General features: G+C 40.0%; 1 protein-coding gene across 2 annotated transcripts in view; it reads left to right on the forward strand.

The window, feature by feature from the left end:
* Nucleotides 1-3,981: 3,981 nt before the first annotated feature.
* The window catches only part of akt1 (v-akt murine thymoma viral oncogene homolog 1), a 100,292-nt gene continuing 77,116 nt past the window's right edge, over nucleotides 3,982-27,157 (forward strand). The window contains exons 1-2 of one of the 2 annotated variants that reach the window (XM_021467101.3): nucleotides 3,982-4,124; nucleotides 19,736-19,834. In XM_021467101.3, the coding sequence (XP_021322776.1) occupies nucleotides 19,786-19,834 (49 nt within the window). In that variant the 5' untranslated portion in view covers nucleotides 3,982-4,124; nucleotides 19,736-19,785. Of the gene's footprint in view, nucleotides 4,125-19,735; nucleotides 19,835-27,157 lie in introns of those variants that run through there. The other variant, NM_001281801.1, reaches the window with a different exon arrangement.

The raw sequence follows: 27,157 nt of genomic DNA on the forward strand, positions 1-27,157 counted from the left end.
ATCTCATCTTAACATGTACACAACCATTATGAAACGTTGTGTGAACGCTCTGCTATATATAAAGGCTGGTTTGGTGTGTGATGGTGCTGGATGTAAATGTTTTTTCAGGAATGTCGGGCCCCTGCTCTTCATTCACCGGTGTGTGTGTGTGTGTGTGTGTGTGTGTGTGTGTGTGTGTGCATGTGTGTGTGTGTTCAGACAATGCTGTGGTTGTGCGGCCTGGGATGGCAGCGTCTGAGAGCAGCTCTGAAGAGTTTCTCACACTGAACTTCCTGGAGGCGGGGCTTCTCTCTTTCTGCTGCTCTCATCAATGGCATTCCGACCCGAGCCTCTGTTACACACACAGACAAAAGCCCTGCATTCCTGAGCTGCTCTGTGGCCGGCCCGTCACTGATGCTCATTCACACACACACTGAACACAGCCATCAGATGTGCATGCACACACACACACACACACACACACACTGAACACAGCCATCAGATGTGCATGTACACCCATAGACACTCAGAAATCAGAACACTTAACACAACTATTAGATGCACACACAAACAACACACACACACACACACACAATTCAGAACACTTAACAGCCATCAGATGCACACACACTGAACACACCCATCAGATCCACATACACACATACTGAACACACGCATCAGATTCACAAACACAAACACACACACACTGAACAGCGATCAGATGTGTATGCACACACACACACTAAAAACAGAACATTGAACACAGCAATCAGATGCACACACACACACTGAACACAGCCATCAGATGTGCATGCACACACACACACACACACACTGAAAACTTAACACTTAACACAGCCATCAGATTCACACACACACTCTGAAAACAAAACCCTGAACACAGCCATTAGATGCACACACACACACAAAACATAACACTTAACACAGCCATCAGATACACACACACACACACTATGAAAACAGATTACAGCCATTAGATGCACAAACACACACACACACACTGAAAACAGAACATTGAACACAGCAATCAGATACACACACACACACTGAACGCAGCCATCAGATGTGCATGTACACTCATACACACACACACACACAAATACACTAAAAACATAACACTTAACACAGCTTTTAGATACACACACTCTGAAAACAGATCACTGAACGCAGCCGTTGGATGCACACACACACACACACACACACACACACACACACACACACTAAAAACAACATTGAACACAGCAATCAGATGCACACACACACACTGAACACTGCCATCAGATGCACACACACACACACACACTCTGAAACCAGAACACTGAACACAGCCATCAAATACACACACACACCCACACACCTCTTAACTCGGATAGCAACAACTGGGATAGAGGTTCCCATTTTTAAGGGTGTACTCACACTAGGCTATCCGAATCATGCCCAGGCACATTTGACCCTCATTTCCTGGTTTGTTTGACAAGTGTGAGTGCTCTGAATTAGGCCCAGGTGCAGTTCAGGTGGCCGGCCCTGACTTAGTTGGAAGGGTTGTGCCAGAGCGCGGTTCGGTTGAGCTTTGGTACGATACGCTTGTACGATACGCTTGTAGTGTGAGAGCAAAGTGCGCCTGAGCCTGAAACTGAAGTCTTGGCGTCACTATTAAGGGACTTTTAACTTGTTTGATATATGTTGACACACAGTCAAATATTTTGCCGAACAGATCAGCCACTTTTGATGCTCATGTAGGCCTCCGTCGGTCAGTGTTGACCATTGATGACCTTTCCTAGCTCTTATCTTGAGGCATGACTGATTGTCTGAGACAGCGTCGTTGGTGGCTGAAGAGCCCAATATGGGAGAGGCGTTCTTTACCGCAGCAGTCGTATTGATAGGTGGCTCCCTGGCTGACGTTCTGCACCTTTCAGTGAACTCGCTTGTCCTCTGACGCACGCATCATGTTCTTCTCACCTGACTTGAGCTGTTTGGTCAGGGTGCACCTCCATTTCAGGCGGTCTGCTGCGAGGTCTTCCCAGGACTTGGTGTTTATGTCGAGGGCTTTCATGTACCTCTTCACGACATCTTTAAATCTCCAATGGGCGTCCTGTGGTTCTCTTCCCAGATGAGAGTTCTCCGTGGAGGATATCCTTTGGGATTCTCCCATCCTCCATGCGCCAAGCCAGCGCAGGTGATTGTCGGAGCATGGTATACATGCTGGTAAGGCCAGCTCGAGTCAAGACTTTGACGTTGGAGACTTTGTCCTGCCAGGTAATGCCCAGAATGCGGCGCAGACCTCTTAGGTGGAAGGTGTTCAGTCTCCTCTCCTGTCTTGCAGAGGTGGTCCATGTCTCACTCTCATACAGCAGAGTGCTGATGATGCAAGCGTTGTACACTGCCATCTTTGTTGCAGTTGTCAACCTATGGTTTGTCCACACTTGGGTTGTCAGACGGGCTAGAGTAGAGGCTGCCTTCCCGATCCTCCTGTCAAGCTCAGCATCCAGGGAGAGGTTATTGGTGATGGTGGAGCCCAAGTACGTGAACTGGTGGTAGTTGTCTACTGTGATGGCTGGTGGAGTGGCAATGTCCTGGCTCAAGACATTTGTTTTTTGTAAACTGATGGTCAGCCCAAAGTCTTTGAAGGCCATAAAAAAAAACATGGCCATGGTTTGAGTTTTAATAATCTTCGACAGTTTGTGTTCCTTGAACAGTAAGAATGGTTAATAAATCCATATAAAACAGTACCTTAAAAGTCACGTCTCGTCTTCAGTTTCGGGCTCAGGCCCACTTTATTCTCACACTACAAGCTTACCACACCTGAATCCAAGGGAACAGCGGTCTGGCTAACTGGGCCAGGGCCGGCCAATGGAATCGTGCCTGAGCCCGATTCAGCAAACTCACACTTCTCAAATGATCCGGGAAACGGGCCTGGGCACGGTTCGGATAGCATAGTGTGAGTGCGCCCTTCTACTGCACACGAAAAGCAACAGACCAGAAGTCATTCATTTCCAATGGAGAGCAGTCCAGAGCAGTTCTGATCATCTCCGTATGTGGAAACTTTAGATCCTATCTGAGCTGCGGATCCATTAAAATATTTAAGCTTCTGTGACTGTGGATCTGATGTATTACAGTCTTGTCCAATCAGGTTTGTGTGTGCGAGGTGAGAATTATTAGTAGTTTTGTTTGTCATTTCTGACACTTTTTGAATCAGAATGGTGAGCTATTCCTGGGCAGGGTGAAGCCAGAGGAAACTCTGGTGGAGGCCTGCAGCAGTCCTGATGTGCAAATCAGTCGTCCGACCTGGGTAAAGAAGCAAAAGGCTAATCGAACCATCTAGTAACTGGTCCCTCCAAAGTTTCCCTCAGGATAGCTGGCACTGCCATGCAGTTTTATCCAGTAAATCGTATGAATAGAGGCCTTGGGGCCGAAAACGACATGAACCTATTCTCAAACTTTGATTTGAAATATATATTTGAAAAAAAATATATATATATATATATATATGTGTGTGTGTGTGTATATATATTTTCCAACTCATAAGAAGCTGAGCTACCCCAAAATAGAAAATCCTAAAATCTAAAAAAAAAACACTTATTTTTTTATGTTTTATCCACATTAATTTGTTAAAAGTGTTACGTTAACTTAATCAATTTGTGTTGGGACAGCATGAATAAATTGTGTGGAACCCTGCATTTTTTACAGTGGATAATAAAGCAAACTTGACTTTAACCCTTTTTGCACAAATAGGTTACTAATAGTTGACGGAGCATTATTTTATTTTTTAGTAATTGGTGGATACTGGTGGGGACACGTCTCCTCCGTCCATGCCAATTCTACGCCCTTGGTGTTGCCCCGAGTTTAGTAATTGTGTTGGGTAGTAATAATAATATAGTATAGTGTAGAGGCGGTGTGCTTTAGGACCTGGCGGGCCGCTGTTCTCCGGCGTTTCTGCAGGCTGAGCCCCGCTGCTGGAGTGAGTAAGTGAGTGAGAGAGAAAGAGAGAGAGGAGGTGTAGTGGAGGAGAGGACAGGAGAGACTCGCTCGAGCTCATCGAAACACTTTTACCTGTTTTCTGCGGGATTTCAGCGGCGGGAGAATCAGCGAGCGATGCTCCGGAGCCCTCGGTGAACCCAGCCCTGGTAAAGCCGCTCTCCGTTCAGTTCACTGTGCTTCTTGTCGGACAGCCGAGCTCAGCAGATGCGCTTATTTCTCTCTCAGAGGCCTACAAGACAACACTTTAACTCTCATGTTAAAGCAGGCTGAATAAGAGTGCTGGTTAACGCTTTGAGTCTAGTCAGTTTAGTTTGTGTGTGTTTTCTGCCCTTATTCATCTGTCACTTCTGACTTTGTCACTTTAAGCGCGTGCACGCGCAGGCCCAGCTCTACACTGTTACAATGTTGCAATATCAATATTCGAATGCTGCATTATTTGATACAACGTTGCAATCTTGAAACGCTGCATAGTTTCTCTCAGTGCTCTGCTGTTTACTGTGTGTGTGTGTGTGTGTGTGTGTGTGTAAGTGTGTGTGTAAGTGTGCTGTGTTTACAGGCCACATGTGCTACTGAGTGAACATCTCTGTCTGGGTCTTCTGTTAATATTTCTTCAGAGTTATCTCCGGTGATGTTTTTATGTCTGTGCTGTACTCTAAGAGCCTGTACAGTTGTTTACAGTGACATCACACATGCCCTGGTGCTGTATAGAGATAAAGTTGGCTTTATATTCACACATTCAGACTTTCTCCTTACTAACATAATTTATTTACAAATTCTAAATATCAAAATTATATTAGCAGCCAATGACTGTCAAAGTACAACATTGTTCACAATCAGATAAATAGTGCTAATGTTGTTTAGAAGCCGAATATTCAAAGTACCGTGGTAAACAATATAGGGAACATGTTCCTGAACGAATGTGCGAACATAAAACCAACTTTACCTCAATAGGTGCTGTCTCTGAAGTGCATTAGCATATAGTGTACTTGATTTAGATGAGTTGTTTTCAGAGTAAAGTATTGTAAAACTCATATACCGGGCTCTGTGATATGACAAACAACTATATATAGATAATTAGATATCATATCCTGATAATGGTATGCGTGCAGTGTTTACAGTAACGTCACACATCTCCTAGTGCTGTTTCTGAAGTGCATTAGCTTAGTGTACTTAATTTAGATGAGTTGTATGTATATTAAAGTATTGTAAAACTCATAGGGCTGTGCGCTATGACAAAAAGACTCGTATGATAATTATATATCATATCCTGATAATGATATACGTGCAGTGTTTACAGTAACAGCACACATCTCCCAGTGCTGTCTCTGCATTAGTGTACTTGATTTAGATGAGTTGTATGTATGTTAAAGTATTGTAAAGCTGGCAGTTTATAGATAAAGGGCTGGGCAAAACAACAAAAAATGTCATATCATGAGTCATAATTAGTCATATACCCTGATACTGATGCATCACAATCACACTTATTTGCACATTGAGTCAGTTAGTAGTTTATATATCGACCACATGGAAAGGACTGGTACTTGTTTACATTTTAAGGTATATACACTCAAAAATGTACTCATGTGATGTTATTCTCACTTTATTTAAATAGAACTTAAGGATAAATGTATTATTAGGAATGTAGAAATGTAAAATAAATCATTATTAAATATAAAAACTAGTTATTACGGCCCAATATTACATATTTCTAAATAAAATGCATAATGTAAACATTGTATCTCCATGCCATTGTTCTCATATATGTCAGAATACCCATGGTGGAGTATAAAGTTTAATACATACAAATATAAATACATAAAAATATACACTAAACAATGTGTTCTGACGTTTTATTCCATCCATCATATATATATATATATATATATATATATATATATATATATATATATATATATATATATATATATATATATATTTATATTTATATATATTTATATTTATATATATATATATATATATATATATATATATATATATATATATATATATATTTATATATATATATATATATTTATATATATATATATTTATATATATATATATATTTATATATATATATATATATATATATATATATATATATATATATATTTATATTTTATATATATATATATATATATATATATATATATATATATATATATATTTATATTTATATATATATATATTTATATTTATATATATATATATTTATATTTTTATATATATATATATATATATATATATATATATATATATATATATATATATATATATATATATATATTTATATATATATATATATATATATATATATATATATATATATATATATWTWTATATATATATATATATATATATATATATATATATATATATATATATATATATATATATATTTATATATATATATATATATATATATATATATATATATATATATATTTATATATATATATATATATATATATATATATATATATATATATATATTTATATATATATATATATATATATATATATATATATATATATATATAAATATTTATATATATATATATATATATTTTTTTTTTTTTTWAATATATATATATATATATATATATATATATATATATATATATATATATATATATATATATATATATATATATATATATATATATATTTATATATTTATATTTGAATAATATTTATATATTTATAATATTATTCACCCCCCACTTCTTTTTTCTTTTTAAAATATTTCCCAAAGGATGTTTAACAGAGCAAGGAAATTTTCACTGTATGTCTGATAATATTTTTTCTTCCAGAGAAAGTCTTATTTGTTTTATTTAGACTGGAATAAAAGCAGTTTTTAAATTTTTTAAAGCCATTTTAAGGTCAATATTATTCGCCCCTTTAGGCTATATTTGTTTTGCCTAATTGCCCTAACCTGCGTACTTAACCTAATTAACCTAGTTAAGCCTTTAAATGTACCTTTAAGCTGTATAGAAGTGTCTTAAAGAATATCTAGTCTAATATTATTTACTGTCATCATGACTAAGACAAAATAAATCAGTTATTAGAGATGAGTTATTGAAATTATCATTATAAATGTGTTAAAACAATCTTCTCTCTGTTAAACAGAAATTGGGGAAAAAATAACAGGGGGGCTAATAATTCTGACTTCAATTGCATATTGCACAGCCCTAAGACATGTTACAGTATGCATACGTAAATAGTTTCTGAAGTAGCTGTGTCAGAAGTGACTGTTTCAGAAGATGCTGACTGTAATAAGCAGATTATTGACTGTAAACACTCTCTCAGCTGATTTACGGCTCCACGCAGTGACTTCATCTAATCATGACGGATCTTGTTTACTGTAGGCTTGTTTAGTCTTTGATTCCTGATGGTTTTTGATGATAGGTTATGTGCTGCATGGTGTACAGCACCATTTAAAGTTTAGACACGTACTCGTTTTACATGACTACATCTCACACTCTAGAAAAACAGTGAAGCAACTTCATCTGACATCACACAAGTGAAAAAATGGGAATGTTTTTTTTTTACACTCAAAACATGTAAAAACCAAGTAAAACACTACACTACCTGACTAAAGTCTTGTCGTCTATGCAATTTTTTGAAACAACAAATAGTAAGTTGACTTTTAGTTGATCATTTGGTGTCAAAAGTGGCTTATATGAAAGGCAAAGGCCTCTAGATTTTGCTTATTTGAGCACAATAAAATCTAATCATGTCTTGATTTTGACTGATTTGATTAGGACAGTAAGATCTGACTCTGCTCAGACTAAAGTCTCGTCACTGAACAGAAATAATGTCCAGTATAGAATATAAAGTCCTGCTGCAGTGGAGACAGAATGAATATTGTGTCTGACTCCATCATGAGCTTGGAGGACTGCATCCATACATCTCTGACACGACTCAAATCACTGATTAATAAAGTCATCTGGAATGAAGAAGAAAGAGTTCAGCAGGACTCCCAGAGTTCATCAAGAGTCTTTGTGTTCATCTTTAACGCCTCCTCCTTCATCTTACCCCAGACATGCTCAATAATGTTCATGTCTGGTGACTGGGCTGGCCAATCCTGGAGCAACTTGACCTTCTCTGCTTTCAGGAGCTTTGATGTGGAGGCTGAAGTATGAGGAGCGCTATCCTGCTGGAGAATTGTCCCTCTGCTGTGGTTTGTAATGTAATGGGCAGCACAAATGTCTTGATACCTCAGGCTGTTGATGTTGATCATCCACTCATTCTGAATGAACCCCAAACCATGATTTTTCCTTCACCAAACTTGACTGATATATGTGAGAATCTTGGCTCCATCATGGTTCCAGTAGGTCTTCTGCAGTATTGGTGGTGATTGATGCAGATCAACAGATGATTCAGCAGAGGAATCCACCTTCAGACACTTTTACACATCATCAACTAGAAGTCAAGTTAATATCTGCTGCTCCTACATCTGAGATCCACAGCAAGACTTTGGTCAGGTAGTGTATATTATTCAATTCAAATTTCATTCAATTCAGTTTAAATTTACTTGTATAAGTGTATCTGTCTTCATTTCGGGAGCGTGTGAATTATGTAGCCAGAAAGCATTTCATCTTTAAAACGAATGCTATAGGGGCGGTATGACGCACTCGACGGCTTATGTTGATTTTAATGCTACCAGCTGACCGCTTGCCTCTATACGGATGCCTTTTCTGGTGTTACTAATTTGCCCAGTAGCTCACTGCTTATGTCGGCGGACTTGGGACGTGAAGCAGAGTTCACTGCAATGACAGGGGTTTGAGTGCGGCGAAAAAAAGTTTCAGAAACCAGGTAAAACAAAAGATGAATAAAATAAATAAAAAATTGTAACTTTTATTTTTATTTATACGCAGACACGACGGCTTTACTTTTTCTAGATTGCTCTTGAAAACACTATTGGTTGGGTTTAGGAAAGGGGGTAGGTGGGTCAGTGCACAGCAGGCTGGCCTGGTCGGCTGAAGTGTATATTGCACCCTCTGGTGGATTTGAGTGAGAAGAGGACGTGCGAGAGAAACTTGAGATCATCAAAAAGCGTACACACGGGAATTGCGAAAACAAAAACTGAAAGCTGATGTACCTGCAGTTACATATTTCGCTTAGAGCTGTAATCAGGCCTTAAAAGTTAGGGCCAACAGAGCTCAAGCCCGACAAGTACATTTCGATTGACAGCTTTTTAAAAAGCCCGAACATCTCTCTTGGGTGTAATTTGCTATCAAAGTATTTTTACAGTTCAGTTTTAGCGATCTTCATGTTTACAATTGTGCTCCCTTCGCAGTGCACTTTGATTTCATTTTGAACACAGCCTCATGGCGAAAGCTATAGGTGACCTATTTTTTAAAAGCGGAATTTGTTACGTCTCCAAACCTTGTGAAAACAAAAAGCACAGCATACTTTAATGCTTTAAGTTATAGTGGGTTATTTATTAAGTTTCTGTACTGTTTCTGTATGTGACATGGGCCTGCTGGTTAGAACTTTCTGCAGTGGTTTACAAGTGTCAAATTGTAAAAGTAGACTTTAAAAAAAATAAAAACAATATCCTACTTAATAATCATCATTATCATCATCATAAACATTATTAATATTATTTTTAAAGTGTGATTTTTTTCACTTCTAACACATAATAAATATAAAATTACATTTTTTAATAAATCACCTCATTTATGTAGTCATATGATTTATATTTGATATTAGGATATGTGTTTTGTAAGTGATTTCATGTTTTATAATAGGATATGTCATATTCTCAATAATATTAGTAAAGGAAACACAGACCCTATATGTGCCATTTACATATATTTCAATATAATCCAATCCAATATTGGATTTTATCCTAAATTCGTGTGTGTGTAAAACAATATAATTTGCACAAAGAAATGATGGGGTTCTTGACTAAAGAAGTTGTTCCTCCACCCTGTTTAGAGCGTCATTATGGGCCTTTTATGTTATAACTAACATGGTTCAAGCTAGGGGTGTCAAAATTAATTGTTTTTTCGGTGCACCGCGATGCAGACGCAGACAATTCAATATTGGTTCATTAATAATCATAACCGGTTATTATGTACTGACGTCATTTATCTCCTATCGTGAGGGAGGTGAGCGCCGCTATTTACAACACTCAGGAGCTAACCTAGGACCCGCCCGCTGCATAGGCAGTATAGACAAATGCTAAGGGCGCTGTACATCCAGGGGGGCGCCAGAAATGAGCGCGGTTAAGTTGGTTTTGTTTTCGATATTCCTGACACATTCAGTGATAGCGGCAATAACTCAAAAACCTCTCACCCTAAAAAGATCTAAAGTGTGTTTCCTACAAAAAGACAAAGCTGGCTATGTTTCACAGCTGTCTTTTTGTTTTTGTAGCATTTATTTTTTCATTTAGCCCGGAGAGCTCGAGCTGAGTGGAGCTCTCAGTAAGGGACAGACGAAAAAGTGCCTCTTTTTTTTTTTGCTCTGCTCAGCGCGAGCTCTCCCGGCTAAACGCATATTGCGAGGGCTTAAGTGTGTGTGTTTGTCTGTGTGTGTGTGTGTGTGTGTGTGTGTTTGTTTGGTGTTGTCTATGTTTGTGTATGTTAGTGAATGAGAGACAGTGAGGTGCTGTCTGTGTGTTTATACAGACAGCTTGTTATAGCCTCCCCCCAAAATATAACACTGTGTCTGGAAAGCATCGACAATGCACCCAGATATCGAATTGAACCGAATCAATGGCATGATAATCGTAACCAAACCGAACCGTGAGACCAGTATAGGTTCACACCTCTAGTTCAAGCGATGGTTCTGCCACAGAGAAACTATGCGTTTTGGGAAACACTCGTCACTACATCGTTCTTTTTCCAAATGATGCATTGTGCTATAATAGTTCAGCCGCGAGTTACGTCATTGTTTGGGAAATGCACCCCTGGCTAATTTTGCATGTTTTGGGTAGGATTGTTTGTTCTTCTCCACAAGCCAAGAACATCCATTTCATTTTCCATGACAGCGGTTTCAATGTAGCGAGTGACCTCGTCATTTTCCCTGTCGGCTTGCGGTATATTTTCCCACTACACAAAATCCGCTCTTTTTGACTTCTCCGTCATCATTTGTTTCACCTTTGCAGGGATGGGTTTTGATGTTGTAACAAGCGACTTGATTAATTTCTCGCGCTAATCAAAATGCATCACATGTTCATTTACCGCTCAAGCCTGAGCCTGGCCCCGACCCAGTCAAAAACTTATAAAAATTAGACTGGAACCCGTCAGGTTCCATTGGATTCCTTCAGGTTCGGGCAAAGATCTTCATCTCTATTTTTGCTGTTCCCAGAAATGTAGACCTGTATCCGGAATAAGCCTGGGTTGAAATTGGCTGTAGTGTGTGAATAGGTGAATAGGAGAGTGTGTGGGTGTTTCCCAACACTGAAAGTTGTACTCTCAGTGCTGAGTTGTGACAGGAAGGGCATCTGCTGTGTAAAACAATTGCCTGAGGAATTGGTGGTTCATTTCGCTCTGGCCATCCCTGATCAAGCAGCAAATAAGCTGAAGTTGTGAGTGAGTGAGGGAGTGAGTGAGGGAGTGATTGATTGAGTGAGTGAGTGAGTGAGTGAGTGATTGAGTGATTGAGTGATTGAGTGAGTGAGTGGAGTGAGTGAGTGGAGTGAGTGAGTGTGTGAGTGATTGAGTGAGTGAGTGAGTGGAGTGAGTGAGTGGAGTGAGTGAGTGGAGTGAGTGAGGGATTGAGTGAGTAAGTGATTGAGTGAGTGAGTGAGTGAGTGAGTGATTGAGTGAGTGAGTGGAGTGAGTGGAGTGTGTGAGTGAGTGAGTGAGGGAGTGAGGGATTGAGGGATTGAGTGAGTGAGTGAGTGATTGAGTGAGTGAGTGAGTGTGTGTGTGTGTGTGTATGAGTGAGTGAGTGAGTGGAGTGAGTGAGTGAGTGAGTGAGTGGAGTGAAAGAGTGAGTGGAGTGAAAGAGTGAGTGAGTGAGTGAGTGGAGTGAGTGAGTGATGGAGTGAGTGGAGTGAAAGAGTGAGTGAGTGAGTGGAGTGAGTGAGTGAGTGAGTGAGTGTGTGAGTGAGTGAGTGAGTGATTGAGTGAGTGAGTGAGTGTGTGTGTGTGTGTGTGAGTGAGTGAGTGAGTGAGTGAATGGAGTGAGTGAGTGAGTGGAGTGAAAGAGTGAGTGGAGTGAAAGAGTGAGTGAGTGAGTGAGTGAGTGGAGTGAGTGAGTGATTGAGTGATGGAGTGAGGGAGTGAGTGAGTGGAGTGAAAGAGTGAGTGAGTGAGTGGAGTGAGTGAGTGTGTGAGTGAGTGATTGAGTGTGTGAGTGAGTGATTGAGTGTGTGAGTGTGTGAGTGAGTGAGTGATTGAGTGAGTGAGTGTGTGAGTGAGTGAGTGGAGTGAGTGAGTGGAGTGAGTGAGTGAGTGGAGTGTTTGAGTGAGTGAGTGGGTGAGTGAGTGAGTGGAGTGAGTGAGTGAGTGAGTGAGTGATTGAGTGAGTGAGTGTGTGAGTGAGTGAGTGGAGTGAGTGAGTGGAGTGAGTGAGTGAGTGGAGTGTTTGAGTGAGTGAGTGAGTGAGTGAGTGAGTGAGTGGAGTGAGTGAGTGGAGTGTGTGTGTGTGTGTGTGTGTGTGTGTGTGTATGTTCTAGGGGTGAAGAAATCTTGTATATTGTGTTTTTAAAAGGTGGAGTTGACATTGTGTCATGAGACTGAGTTCTGCATCTGGTCCGGCATGTGATGTGTGTGTGTGTGTGTGTGTGATGTGTGTGTGGAAGAAGAAGAAGATGCTGAGGGATGTTTTACATTCCTCTACCAGTCGACTCTGAGTTCCTTCAGGCCGCACTGACGCAAATGTGCCACCAGGACCATGCAGAATGTGAAGAATGCAGAGAGTGGCTGAGACAGTCTCGTGTATTGTGTGTGTGTGTGTGTGTAGAGTCTGCCTTCAGAGGGCAGATGAGCTGAAATCAGTCAGAAAGACAGACGCTGACTCAAAAATCTGATCATGTGACTGTATTGACTGTCCTTGCCTGCTGCTTTCAGTCTTGATAGCTTGATTTTGGGAACTGTGAGTTCAAGCATCATTAGATGACGGATTTTGAAACATTGCACGCATTAAGCCCTGTTGTACACTAGCTGACAAAAGTCTTGCCGTGGATCCCAGTTGTAAGAGCAGCAGATAATAACTTGACTTCTAGTTGATGATGTGTAAAAGTGTCAGAAGGTGGATTCCTCTGCTGAATCATCTGTTGATCTGCATCAATCATCACCAATACTGCAGAAGACCTACTGGAACCAGCATGGAGCCAAAATTCTCACAGAAATCAGTCAAGTTTGGTGAAGGAGAAATCATGGTTTGGGGTTCATTCAGAATGAGTGGATGATCAACATCAACAGCCTGAGGTATCAAGACATTTGTGCTGCCCATTACATTACAAACCACAGCAGAGGGACAATTCTCCAGCAGGATAGTGCTCCTCATACTTCAGCCTCCACATCAAAGCTCCTGAAAGCAGAGAAGGTCAAGCTGCTCCAGGATTGGCCAGCCCAGTCACCAGACATGAACATTATTGAGCATGTCTGGGGTAAGATGAAGGAGGAGGCGTTGAAGATGAACATAAAGTCTCTTGATGAACTCTGGGAGTCCTGCTGAACTCTTTCTTCTTCATTCCAGATGACTTTATTAATCAGTGATTTGAGTCATGTCAGAGATGTATGGATGCAGTCCTCCAAGCTCATGATGGAGTCAGACACAATATTCATTCTGTCTCCACTGCAGCAGGACTTTATATTCTATACTGGACATTATTTCTGTTCAGTGATCAGACTTTAGTCTGAGCAGAGTCAGATCTTACTGTCCTCATCAAATCATGAAGAATCAAGACATGATCAGATTTAATTGTGCTCAAATAAGCAAAATCTAGAGGCCTTTGCCTTTCATAGAGACACTTCTGACACCAAATCATCAACTAGATGTACAATTATTAATTGTTGTTCTTAAAACTAGGATAGACCACAAGACTTTAGTCAGGTAGTGTGTATACAGTCAGAATCCTGTGTACTTTTCCCCCAACTAAAATCTTTCTTCAGCTCATTTCCAAACATAATAGTTTTAATAATTCCTCTCTAGTAATCAGGGCTTAATTTGTGCCAAGACACTGTTCACTTTCGCTTTTTTTCACGACTTCCCAACCCTCTTTACTGTCGTCCCCGACACCCCCGGGTCCCCACTTTCGTTTGCGACACCTCTCTCTATCCTCGGGTAGCATGCTGGATATGTTACCCCAATATGTTTCGGGACCTCGCAATTTACAAATTAAGCACTGCTAATAACTGATTTATTTTATCTTTGCCATGATGACAGTAAATAATATTAGACTAGATATTCTTCAAGACACTTCTATACAGCTTCAAGTGACATTTAAAGGCTTCACTAGGTTAATTAGGGTTAAGTTATGGTAATTAGGCAAGTTATTGTAAAACAGTGGTTTGTTCTGGAGACAATCCACAAAAAATATTGCTTAAAAGGGATAATAATATTGACACTAAAATGGCTTTAAAACAATTAAGAACTGATTTTATTCTAGCCGAAATAAAACAAATAAGACTTTCTCCAGAAGAAAAAATATTATCAGACATACTGTGAACATTTCCTGAATCTGTTCAACATCATTTGGGGAATATTCCTTCATTCATTCATTCATTCATTCATTCATTCATTCATTCATTCATTCATTTTCTTTTCAGCTTAGTCCCTTTATTCATCAGGGGTCACCACAGCGGAATGAACCACCAACTTATCCAGCATATGTTTTACGCAGCTGATGCCCTTCCAGTTGCAACCCATTACTGGGAAACACCCATACACACTCATTCACACACATACACTACGGCCAATTTAGTTCATCAGTTCCCCTGTAGCGCATGTGTTTGGACTTGTGGGGGAAACCGGAGCACCTGTAGGAAACCCACACCAACATGGGGAGAACATGCAAACTCCACACAGAAATGCCAACTAACCCAGCCGGGACTCGAACCAGTGCCCTTCTTGCATTTTCGTGAGCGTGCCAACCACTGCATTAGGGAAATATTTGAAGAAGAAATAATTGACAGGAGGGCGAATAATTCTGACTTTATACAAACACCACCTGTTTTAGAAACATATACTTGTTAAAGAGTGTATGGTTGCTTAGAACTGTATTAAAAAGCTCATTTTAAATAAGTTTATACACACGCGCACACACACACACACACACACAGACACACAGACACATCTTCCTCATATAACTGACTGACTGACCACACACCGCTCATTTGCATTCAATAGACTCACAAAAGCTCCCGGATTCATGAATGACTTTAGTCTGGGTGGGACCTGTGTGTGTGTGTGTGTGTGTGTGTGTGTGTGTGAGAAGGGCCTCGCTGCCCCAGGATCTGCAGGTCATGTGACTCTGAGCAGGGTATTGGGTTCATTCAGACGGCCGGGTCTGGCTGTGTGCCGTGCATCTGCTTTTCCAGAGAACACAGAGAGAGTGTGTGTGTTTGAGTGGTTTTGAGTATGTGTGTGTGTGTGTGTGTGTGTATGTGTTTGAGGGTTTGTTTGAGTGTGTGTGGCTTTGAGTATGTCTAAGTGTGTGTGTGTGTGTGTGTGTGTGTGTGTGTGTTTGATTGTGTGTTTGAGTATGTGTGTGAGTGTGTTTGATTGTGTGTTTGTTTGTGTGTGTGTGTGTGTGTGTGTGTGTGTGTGTGTGTGTGTGTGTGTGTGTGTGTGTGTGTGTGTGTGTGTGTGTGTGTGTGTGTGTGTTTGAGTGTGTTTAAGTGTGAGAGGTTTTGAGTGTGTGTGTGTGTGTGTGTGTGTGTGTGTGTGTGTATGTTTGGGACAGGGAGGATGGCGGGTTGTGTGTTTGTATGGGTATGTGTGTGTGGGGAGGGTTGTTTTTGTATGTTCGAGTGTGTTTGAGTGTGTGTTTGTGTGGTTATGTATTTGTGTAAGAGTGTGAGCGTGCGTGAGAGACTGTGTGGACATACAATATGTATGTGTGTGTGTGTGTGTGTGTGTGTGTGTGTGTGTGTTTAAATGTGTGTGTGCGTATGCGTGCGTGCATGTATGTATATATGTGTGTGCGTGCGTGCGTGTGTGTGTGTGAGTGTGTGTGCATGCGTTTATTTGAATGTGTGTGCATGCATGCATGTATGTTTGTATGCATGTGTGTATTGGTGTGTGTGTGTGTGTGTGTGTGTGTGTGTGTGTGTGTGTGTGTGTGTGTGTGTGTGTGTGTGTGTGTGTGTGTGCGTGCGTGCGTGCGTGCGTGCGTGCGTGCGTGTGTGTGTGTGTTTATGTTTATGTAAGTGCGTGTGTGTCTGTGTATGTGTATATGTGTGTGCGTGTGTGTGTGTTTTGTGTGTTTTGTGTGTGTGTGTGTGTGTGTGTGTGTGTGTGTGTGTGTGTGTGTGTGTGTGTGTGTGTGTGTGTGTGTGTGTGTATAAAAACCTTTAGACAATAAATACTAACTCAGTTGTAGACTCCTGCCATGTTTATTACAAAAACAACCAAATAGCCCTGATCTTACAGACGTAACACAGCTCTGCGCTCACTGTAAAACACACTCATTCACCTCTAAACCTAATCAAGCATCTCTTGTTGTTGTTGTTGTATCTCACACACATTTTCTTTGATGCACATCTCAGACAATGAAACTGAAATTCATGTTTGACCGAATAATTTTCGATATGAAAACACGAGGGGCTTCCCACTAGCTGCACACTGTGTGGAGTATGAGAAATGAGTGTCTGTCTGTCTATATATCTATATATCTATATATTCACAGGTGACTCATTTGCTTTGGCTCTTTTGCTTTGGGTCCTTGAGGCTCGCTCTGAACTTTGTTTATGATTAATAAAGGATGGCAGCAGGCAGACACTGGTCAACATGTTTATTTATGATGATGCCAGTCTAAAGTTGTCTCCTTCCTCCAGCACAGGAAGTGGCTTCTGCAGTGTGTGTGTGTGTGATACTGACACATTATCAGTCAAACTCTGCACACATTTGTTGTTGTTGTTGATGGCGCGTTGTAATAACTGGATCTCTAATTGAGTCAGAACATGCTGGAAGAGTGTGAAGGAGATTTTAAAAAGGTCTGAATGTTATTTTTTTAGTGTTACTGCTGCAGAATTATATGGATATCAGCAGTTTTTTTGTGTTTTGTGATCGTTTATTTATGATTTTGACTTGCGTTGTGGGATCTTAATCTGTCTTCCAACGACTATTAATCTTGAATTGTTGTAAAGCATAACTTTTATTTTTATTTTTAATAGTTTGCAGTGTTAAATTGTGTGTGTTGGTGTTGTATATTACGCTACAGAAACCTTGTAATGAACTGCAGCACATTTTCTGCTACTCTACACACTTATTTCTCTATATGTTATTTCTTATGTGTTATATTATTTATTAAACAACTAAAATGTCAATAAAAGTCACTTTGTTAAACTGTAGAGTTGAATTTTCAACATTAAAAGTCATTTAACATATCATAATGCGATTCATAAACATTAATAAATGAAAGACAGTCAACTACAGAAACTTCTCATCAGTTGTTTACAGTGTCTCTGTTAAATCAGCATCATTTATCATGTTTATATCCTTGAATCAAATATTCTAGTTGGGATTTAATGATTGAAGCTTTAATCGTGGTTTTATCACACTGATCTAAGTTGCAAAAGCTATAATAACAAATAATAGTGTGTTATTTTATTTGTATATGCATGTTCAGAGTAGTTAAATTAGCAGTTTTTTATATTTTGTGATTCATGTTTGTATTTTTTCCCCGTTTATTTGTGCTTTTGAATTGCATTATGGGATCTTAATCTGTCTTCTAACAACTTTTAACCTAAAAAAGTGACTTTTTTTCATATTTAATAGTCTGCAGTGCTATAATGTGTGTGTTGGTGTTGTATATTACGCTGCAAACACCTTGTAATGAACTGCAGCACATTTTCTGCTATTCTACACATTTATTTCTCTATGTGTTACTGTATAGTATATATTAGGGTATAATAAATGTCACTAAAAGTCACTTTGTTAAACTGTAGAGTTGAATTTTCAATATTAAAAGTCATTTAACATCTCATAGTGTGATTCATAAACATTAATAAATGAAAGACAGTCAACTACAGAAACTTCTCATCAGTTGTTTACAGTGTGTCTCTGTTAAATCTGCATCATTTATCATGTTTATGATCCTTGAATCAAATTTTCTTGTTGTGGTTTATTCGTTGAAACTTTAATCATGTTTTTATCACATTAACTTAAGCTTCAAAATGGCTTAATACCAAATAATAGTGTGTTATTTTATTTGTAAATGCATGTTCAGAGTAGTTAAATATGCAGTTTTTTATATTTTGTGATTCATGGTTGTATTTTTTCCCCATTTATTTGTGCTTTTGAATTGCATTATGGGATCTTAATATTTCTTATGACAAAATTTAGCCTTAAAAATTGTAAAAAGTGACTTTTATTAACATTTTTAATAGTTTGCAGTGTTAAATTGTGTGTGTTGGTGTTGTATATTACGCTACAGAAACCTTGTAATGAACTGCAGCACATTTTCTGCTACTCTACACACTTATTTCTCTATATGTTATTTATTATGTGTTATAATATTTATTAAACAACTATAATGTCAATAAAAGTCACTTTGTTAAACTGTAGAGTTGAATTTCCAACATTAAAAGTCGTTTAACATCTCATAATGCGATTCATAAACATTAATAAATGAAAAAAAGTCGAATACTGAAACTTCTCATCAGTTTTTACAGTGTTTCTCTGTTTATTAAGTGTCATTTATCATGTTTATGATCCTTGAATGTTTATATAAACATCAGAAATAGAGACTCATCAGAGCAGCAACGTTTCTCCAATCTTCTATTGTCCAGTTTTGGTGAGTCTGTGTGAATTGTAGCCTCAGTTTCCTGTTCTTAGCTGACAGGAGCGGCACCCGGTGTGCTCTTCTGCTGCTGTAGCCCATCCGCCTCAAGGTTGGACGTGTTGTGTGTTCAGAGATGCTCTTCTGCAGAGCTCGGTTGTAACGAGTGCTTATTTGAGTTACTGTTGCCTTTCTATCAGCTGGAACCAGTCTGGCCATTCTCCTCTGACCATCATCAAGGCATTTGCGCCCACAGAACTGCCGCTCACTGGATATTTTCCTTCATTCTCTGTAAAGCCTAGAGATGTTTGAGCGTGAAAATCCCAGTAGATCAGCAGTTTCTGAAATACTCAGAGCAGCCCGTCTGGCACCAACAACCAAGTTGTTCAAAGTCACTTAAATCCCCTTTCTTCCCCATTCTGATGCTTGCTTTGAACTGCAGCAGATCGTCTTGACAATGTCTACATGCCTAAATGTAAACTGTAGACGATAAATAGTCGTGCAAAAACAGGGAATGAGAGGAGTGTAGGGTAAGCTGGAGTAAACAGTTCTGAGGTTGAATAATAGATGTACTCAAGTTGTTTACAATTAGATGTGCTTTGCATAATGTACAATGAAGTTTCATTGAATTTTTTTGAGCCAGTCCGTGTGTGCACATTTGGGGTCAGTGCATGTGTGAGTTGAGGATGGTAATGGTTGTCCTCGTTCTGATGCACCTGTAGCATCTTCCTGAGGGCAACAGGTCGAGCAGTTCAGACTGTTCATCACACACTCCTGCCTCAATGTTGCTTTAGTGTTTATTGGGTTTGGTCTGATATGTGAAATGTCTCGGATATTCTCTCTGTCCAGGTGACCCGTGTGAAGACTCGTTCCTCTGCAGATCTGGATAGACGGCCAGCATGGCGACAGATGTGGTGATCGTGAAGGAGGGATGGCTGCACAAGAGAGGTGTGTGTTCACTTTCAGAATCAGAAAGAGCTTTATTGCCAATTAATTTGTCAGGGGCCACCAATCTCGGTCCTGGAGGGCCGGTGTCCCTGCAGGGTTTAGCTCCAACTTGCCTCAACACACCTGTCTGGATGTTTCAAGTATACCTAGTAAGAGCTTGATTAGCTTGTTCAGGTGTGTTTGATTAGGGTTGGAGCTAAAATCTGCAGGACACCGGCCCTCCAGGAACAAGTTTGGTGACCCCTGGTCTAAGGGATAGGAGCTTCCAGTACAGACAGTATGGTAATCTTGGAAAGAAACATCATGGTTTCACCATATTGTGATTACAGCTCTAAATACAAATCTTCTGGGTATAAAACAAAAAAATCCCTATTAAACACAATAGATTTTATTTTAAGAAATATTTAATCTATTTCAGAGCAGTAAACATATCAGGCTAAATAATTAAATTAATTCATTGACTTTTTTTCATGTTGCTGTGGAGGCTCCTTTTCAGCTGGAGATACTCTTGCCTTCATTCAATTTATTTTCTTTTCGGCTTACTCCCTTTATTAATAAGTGGTCATCACAGCAGAATGAACCACCAACTTATACAGCATATGTTTTACACAGCGGATGCCCTTCCAGCTGCAACCCATGACTGGGAAACATCTATACACACTCATTCACACACATACACTATGACCAATTTAGCTTACCCAATTTCAGTGGATTTGACATTTAAAACGTACAACAAAACGTACTCAGAGAAACATATTTTACACATCGCAGAAATCTAGACAGCGCCCTCTATTGGATTCGTCACCTGAAACTTATAACAAAATGTACCCTAAGTACAATATTTAAGATTCGCTGAAATGTAAACAGCGCCCTCTAGTGGATTTGACATTTGAAACGTGCAAAAAAACTTTTTTTACACTTCGCAGAAATGTTGACAGCACCCTCTAGTGGATTGGTCATTTAAAACTTATAACAAAACGCACCCAAGTAACGTATTTCAGATTCGCTGAAATGTAAACAGCGGCCTCCTGTCAATTTGTCATTTAAAGAGCCCATATTATGGGTTTTTGAAAATTCCCCTCCATGTAGTGTGTAACACAGCTCTAAGTGAAGTGAAGTATCCAGCTAAGGCTTAAATCTGTAAGAATACAGTGTTTAAAACTGTTGATTCATCTATAAAAGAGTCGATTCATAGTGCTTCAAACGAGTCGCCTTGATACCGACTCATTAGGTGTTTCGCCATGACGTACGAACGAAACAAAGTTTTTCACGTGCACGCGCAAACCCGGGAGATTTCAAACCTGAGGCCCCGCCCTCTGACGCAGTAACCCAGACACACACACACCCACAAACACACACACACACACACACACAAACATGCCGGTTGATTGTAGTCACACTGCAGATGGATATATTGAGTCTCTACCCAAAGATGAAACCTCAGCATTATAACCAAGCAGTTGGAAACTTCTGGAAGCTACATGCTACAAAGAATACTTCATCTGAGTTTGTTAAAGGAAGGATCAGTAAAGAGTAACTGATGGACGTGAGGATGGGTTTCTTCCTACATTTCTCAAGTGTAAGTACGTGCGGTTAAAGTTGTTGCCTCGTTGACTCTAGCTTGCAAATGTATTTAGTTGTGATTTGTTACTTGTAACCGCGTGTACTGTATCAGGTTAACTGGATATTTTATCTTATCGCATGCAAAGTCACGTTCAAAACGCGACGCGTGCTGTTTGTTTATGGAGCTCCGTGCTAGAGTTCTGCTCCCGCGATTTATTCGGAAATTTATTCCCGCGCCGCAGAAATCTGGCGCGGGGACAGCCGCGGGAATAAATTTCCGAATAAATCGCGGGAGCGGTCGGTAACGGGTTTAATTTGGGACGGGGGCGGGCTGTCTAGCAATATCACGGATATTGCTATGTGAATTAGAAAGAGAGAGTCTGCTTGGTATGAGAGAGCGTATGAGAGAGAGAGAGAGAGAGAGAGAGAGAGAGAGAGAGAGAGAGAGAGAGAGAGAGAGAGAGAGAGAGAGAGAGCGAGCGAACGAACGAACGAGCTTTGTGCTGTGTGTGTGTTTATACAGACAGCTTGGCTGTCTGGACTGTATACTGGGTGATATTTGGTTGTGTTCTCCGCTCTAGCGGGACCGGGCGCGGCGGGCAGAAAACGGAGCGGGTTCTCAGGCTAAAACCTAGCGGGTGCGGGCGGAAGCGGGAGCGTTGTCATCCGGAGGTGTGTGTGTGTTTTTGTGTGTGTGTGGTATGGCGAGTACACGACTGTCTCCTTCGTTCGGTTATCCGTGGCACTATCCACTCGCCATAGTGTGGCAGCTAAAATCCACGCCTACACTATCGAGCGTGTATGAACTGTGATTACTTTTTAAATTGCTGATTAGCTATTGGCCATTTCCCTCTCTGACTGAAGGCAGTCGACCAATCGCGACAGACTGTCATCGGTCCAATCAGCGCAGATTAGCTCCGCGCTAAGGAGGGGTTTGGAAACAAATGAATCACTGGACGATTCATACAGGAGTCGCTGGGATAATTAGGTAAAAATAAATGCAGATTATAAGACCATGAAAGTGTTTTTTGACCTTGCATGCATATTAGACTGTTGTTGGAGACTCTTACAACCAAGATATGACCCTATTTCATGTATAATATGGGCTCTTTAACTAAAACAAGTTCTTTTGAGTCATTTAACTCAAGTCCAAGTCAAGTCTCAAGTCATGACAGTCAAGTCTCAAGTCAAGTCAAGTCTGTTTTAGATATCTGTCAAGCAAGTCTCAAGTCCTAAATTTTGCGACTTAAGCAGGGCCTCATTGAGAATTCAGAGACTCCCGGGCACAATGTCTCGTAGGCCCCCTACCTAGCCGCACCCCTATAGTTGTATAATATTGGTTAAATAAAATGTATTAAAAAAAAAATTATTATTTAACATTTTACATCTATAATGTATTGCCCGCATTTTTTAAATAAATGCTATACAGTACATATATTTCTAGTCTACAAAGATTTAATTCATTTTTAAAGCATTTAAAGCACACTTTGGAGAAAAAATACTAATACAACTATTGAAAATGAATAGATTTAATATAGATTATTATTAATGATTCCTACTTGTCTTCCTTGTGATAAAGACTAGGCAAAACCTGATGTGTAATGGGGAAAAAAGAAAGATGAGTTCATCAGACGCTGGATTCGAACCGGGTTCATGATCGATCGCGTCAAAAGATGATGCCATGCGCCTTACGAGATACGTCACTCACACTGCAGTCTGCTGCGCTCTTTAGTTGTGTTGTCTCTGTCAATCAAACAGTGATGGGTGTGAATCGCTTAACTAGTTTATTCCAACGAGGTGTGCTATTTGCACTTAGCCTAAATTGACACTCTAAAACAGGGGTGTCAAACTCAATTCCTGGAGGGCCGAAGCCCTGCACAGTTTAGTTCCAACCCTGCTCCAACACACTTACCTGCAGGTTTCAAACAAGCCTGAAGGACTCAATTAACTTGATCAGGTGTGTTTAATTAGTGTTGGAACTAAACTGTGCAGAGCTGCGGCCCTTTTGGAACTGAGTTTGACACCTGTGCTCTAAAATCTGCATTTTTCCCCCCTGGGCCTGTTCCCATAATGCCCAATGAGTAATCCGGTCCTGGACTTAAGGCTGACTTAAGTCAAGTCATTTGACTCGAGTCCCCCATCTCTGGTTGTAAGGTTAATAACAAATGGCAATAATATTTGACTCTGTTGTGTTTCTAGTCCAAATATCTAAAAATTCTTAAATCAAGAATCCTTTTCTAGACAAATCAAAAATATAGTCTTGTTTTCAGAAATAACGAGTCAAAATGAAGTGAGTTATTCCTTGAAAAAAGCTAAATAATCTGCCAATAACAATCTTATTTCAAAGCAAAAGTATGGTTTATTTTGCTTTTTGGCAGATTATTAGCATTCATTTTGACTTATTATTTCTGAAAACAAGACAATTGTTTATTAGGGGTGTCACGATTTTGATTTTTAATCGAAATTTATCGAAATTTATGCTCAATTTCGATTATCGAATCAAAAAATAGAATCGTCGATGCTGCCACGCCCCCATGTCACGTCAGCTTGGCTTGCCAAGCGGGAAAAAAACAGGCTTGTTGAAGTGCTTGTTAAACTGCAGAAGCAGGAGACCCGTCGACAGAGCTTAAACCCTCTCCTCTTTCAATGAAGTCGCCGGTGTGGAAGTATTTTGGATTTCCAGTGAGTTATGTTGACAAATTTCGTGTTGTCGACAAAAAAAACACAGTTTTGCCAGCTCTGCTATGTACGTATTACGTACGGTTCGTCCGATAGACAACACCGGCATTGCGACCCTCCGCCCGCCCCCGTTGCAAATCCGCTCACGAAAAGTACACACTCAGACCCTGTTTACACTGTCTTTGTTTTTAAATGGCATTTTAGAACGACAACGATTTGACATCCACAGTGGCGTGTAGCATTTCTGAGCAGCCCTCCTTCCTCTCTACCTCTGAAAATGCACATCACGTGACCACACAGACACAGACACACACAGCCATGCGCTCGAGACAGCAGGTCCAGGCAGTCAGAGGACTGCTTCAATCTTTCACTCACTTGTACTTGGTAATTTTAGCGAACACCTCAGATACTGTTGGCTGGTTCTTGTTGGTTGTGCGTCTTTTTTCCCGACGCCATTATAACGACTCAGATCACTGCCTATTCACGAGTCCTGCAGAAAAAGTGATTGACAGGTGGTAATTATGTGTGTATCTTGCCTTTATTCATTTACTGTATGATTTGTTTATGGGTAAAACAAAGACCATGCAGGTCAGGTAGTTTAAACGGTAGGCTACAAATAATTAATTGGTCATTAATTAATTAATTATTCATAATCGAAAATCAAATCGAATCGTGCCTTTAGAATCGAAAATGTAATCGAATCGAGGATTTGGAGGATCGTGACACCCTTATTGTTTATGCTTGTCTAGAAAATGCTTCTTGATTTAAAAGTATTTACATATTTTGACTAGAAACACAACAAAAACTCTAAGAATCATTTGTCTTATGCAAGCCGCAAGAGACTTCTTTCCCAACCATCAAGCATTTTATTTACAGAGTTTTTAAGGTATAGTTTCATTCTAAATACACACACACACACACACACACACACACACACACACACACACACACACACACACAGATCTCTGAGTGTGTGTGCGGTCAGCTGTCATTGTGCCAGCAGCTGTGCCCAGTGAAGTGTCAGCGTGTGTTTTGACTGGCCGGAGCTCAAGGTTTCTGCTGGACGGGTGAAGATGTCACGTCACTGTCAGCTCACCTTTGCCACCGTCTGCCATCATACAGACGCGTTGTTTAGAGCGTTTGACCTGCTGTCCGAATACACACACACACACAGTTTAATACAGCCATGTGGAATCTGACAGCGTCCAGCTCTGCTATACACACTTCTGTTCAGTGCATGTTGTCCAATAAAAAGTTTAGAAAGTCAAGATTAAAGTATTTTTTTTTTCTTTGAAACTTCTTTAAAATTGTGTCCAACAGCTGGACTGTGCAATAGGAGGATATGCAGGATATGTTGTATGGTCCAAAAACAGGTTGGACCACCTTTTGCCAAGTCAGAACTGCTTTTGTCAAAACTGCTTTAATCATTTATGGCAGAGATTCAACAAGCTACTGGAAATATTCCTCAGAGATTTTGCTCCATATTGTCATGATAGCATCACACAGTTGCTGCAGATTTGTCAGCTGCACATGCATGATGCTGATCTCTCGTTACACCACATCCCAAAGCTGCTCTATTGGATTGAGCTCTGGTGACTGTGGAGGCCATTTGAGTACAGTGAACTCATCGTCATGTTCAAGAAACCAGTCTGAGATGATTGAGCTTTATGACATGGTGTGTTATCCTGCTGGAAGTAGCCATCAGAAGATGGAGACACTGTGCTCATAAAGGGATGGACATGGTCAGCAGCAATACTCAGCTAGGCTGTGGCGTTGATGCTCAATTGGTACTAATGGACCCAAAGTGTGCCAAGAAAATCTCCCCCACACCATTACACCACCACCACCAGCCTGTGGAGACAGTGATGAAGCCAATAATGATATGGGGATGGTTAGGAGGCCAGTTGGGCAGATTTGGCCAGGATGCCGGGGTGAAACCCCTACTCTTTTTCAAAGGACATCCTGGGATTAACCTCGGTTTAACGTTTCATCCGAAAGACGACGCTCACTGAGCAATATAGAGTCCCCGTAACCTATACTATTGTTTAAATCTAGGTCATTACCCAACAAACACATCTATGTTGTAGCGATGTCTGTACAACGTTGTATTTTTTCAAAGACAACGTCGTCACTTACGTTGTCTTGTAACATTTAGCAAAACATTTATTTATTTGTTCAATTACTTACAGGTTTTAATTTTATTTTATTTTAAATGTATTTACAGTTTATTTATTTATGTATTTATTCAAATAGTTAATTTCTATTTCAATTGAATTCATTTTAATTTAGTTGTACATTTATTTTTATAATTTATTTGTATTTTTATTTATTTATTTCTTTCATTCATTCATTCATTTTCTGCCGTTTTTCCGGGGCCGGGTCGCGGGGGCAGCAGTCTTAGGAGAGAACCCCAGACTTCCCTCTCCCCAGACACTTCCTCCAGTTCCTCCAGGGGAATCCAGAGGCGTTCCTAGGCCAGCCGAGAGACATAGTCTGCGTCCGAAACCGCATACTTCCATACTATATAGTACGCTAAAATCCGTATGTTAGCCGAGTAGTATGTCCGAATTCATAGAATTCGAAAAACAGTGTGCGAGAAGTTCCCGGATGACTTACTACTTCCGGCGAGATTCTAGAGTGCGCATCCCATGCATGCTGCGCTATCCCATGATGCCCCGCGAGCGAATTCATTCAAAAAATGGCGGCTGTAGTACGTCCGAATTCCATTCATACTTTTCACATTCATACTGTATAGAACATACTTTTCTAACATCCAAGTAGTAAGTTTAAATTTAAATGCAGTACCTACTGAGTAGTAGGCAGTTTTGGAAGCAGCCATAGTCCCTCCAGCATGTCCTGGGTCTTTCCCGAGGCCTCCTCTTGGTAGAACATGCCTGGAACACCTCCCTAGGTAGGCGTCAAGTAGTCATCTGAAACAGATGCACGTGCCACCTCAGCTGACTTCTCTCGGTGTGGAGGAGCAGCGGCTCTACTCCGAGCTCCTCCTGGGTGTCAGAGCTCCTCACCCTATCCATAAGATTGCGCCCTGACACCCTTCGAAGGAAACTAATTTCGGCCGCT

Source organism: Danio rerio, chromosome 17, assembly GCF_049306965.1.
Source record: "Danio rerio strain Tuebingen ecotype United States chromosome 17, GRCz12tu, whole genome shotgun sequence".
In the NCBI taxonomy this organism is placed as follows: Eukaryota; Metazoa; Chordata; class Actinopteri; order Cypriniformes; family Danionidae; genus Danio; species Danio rerio.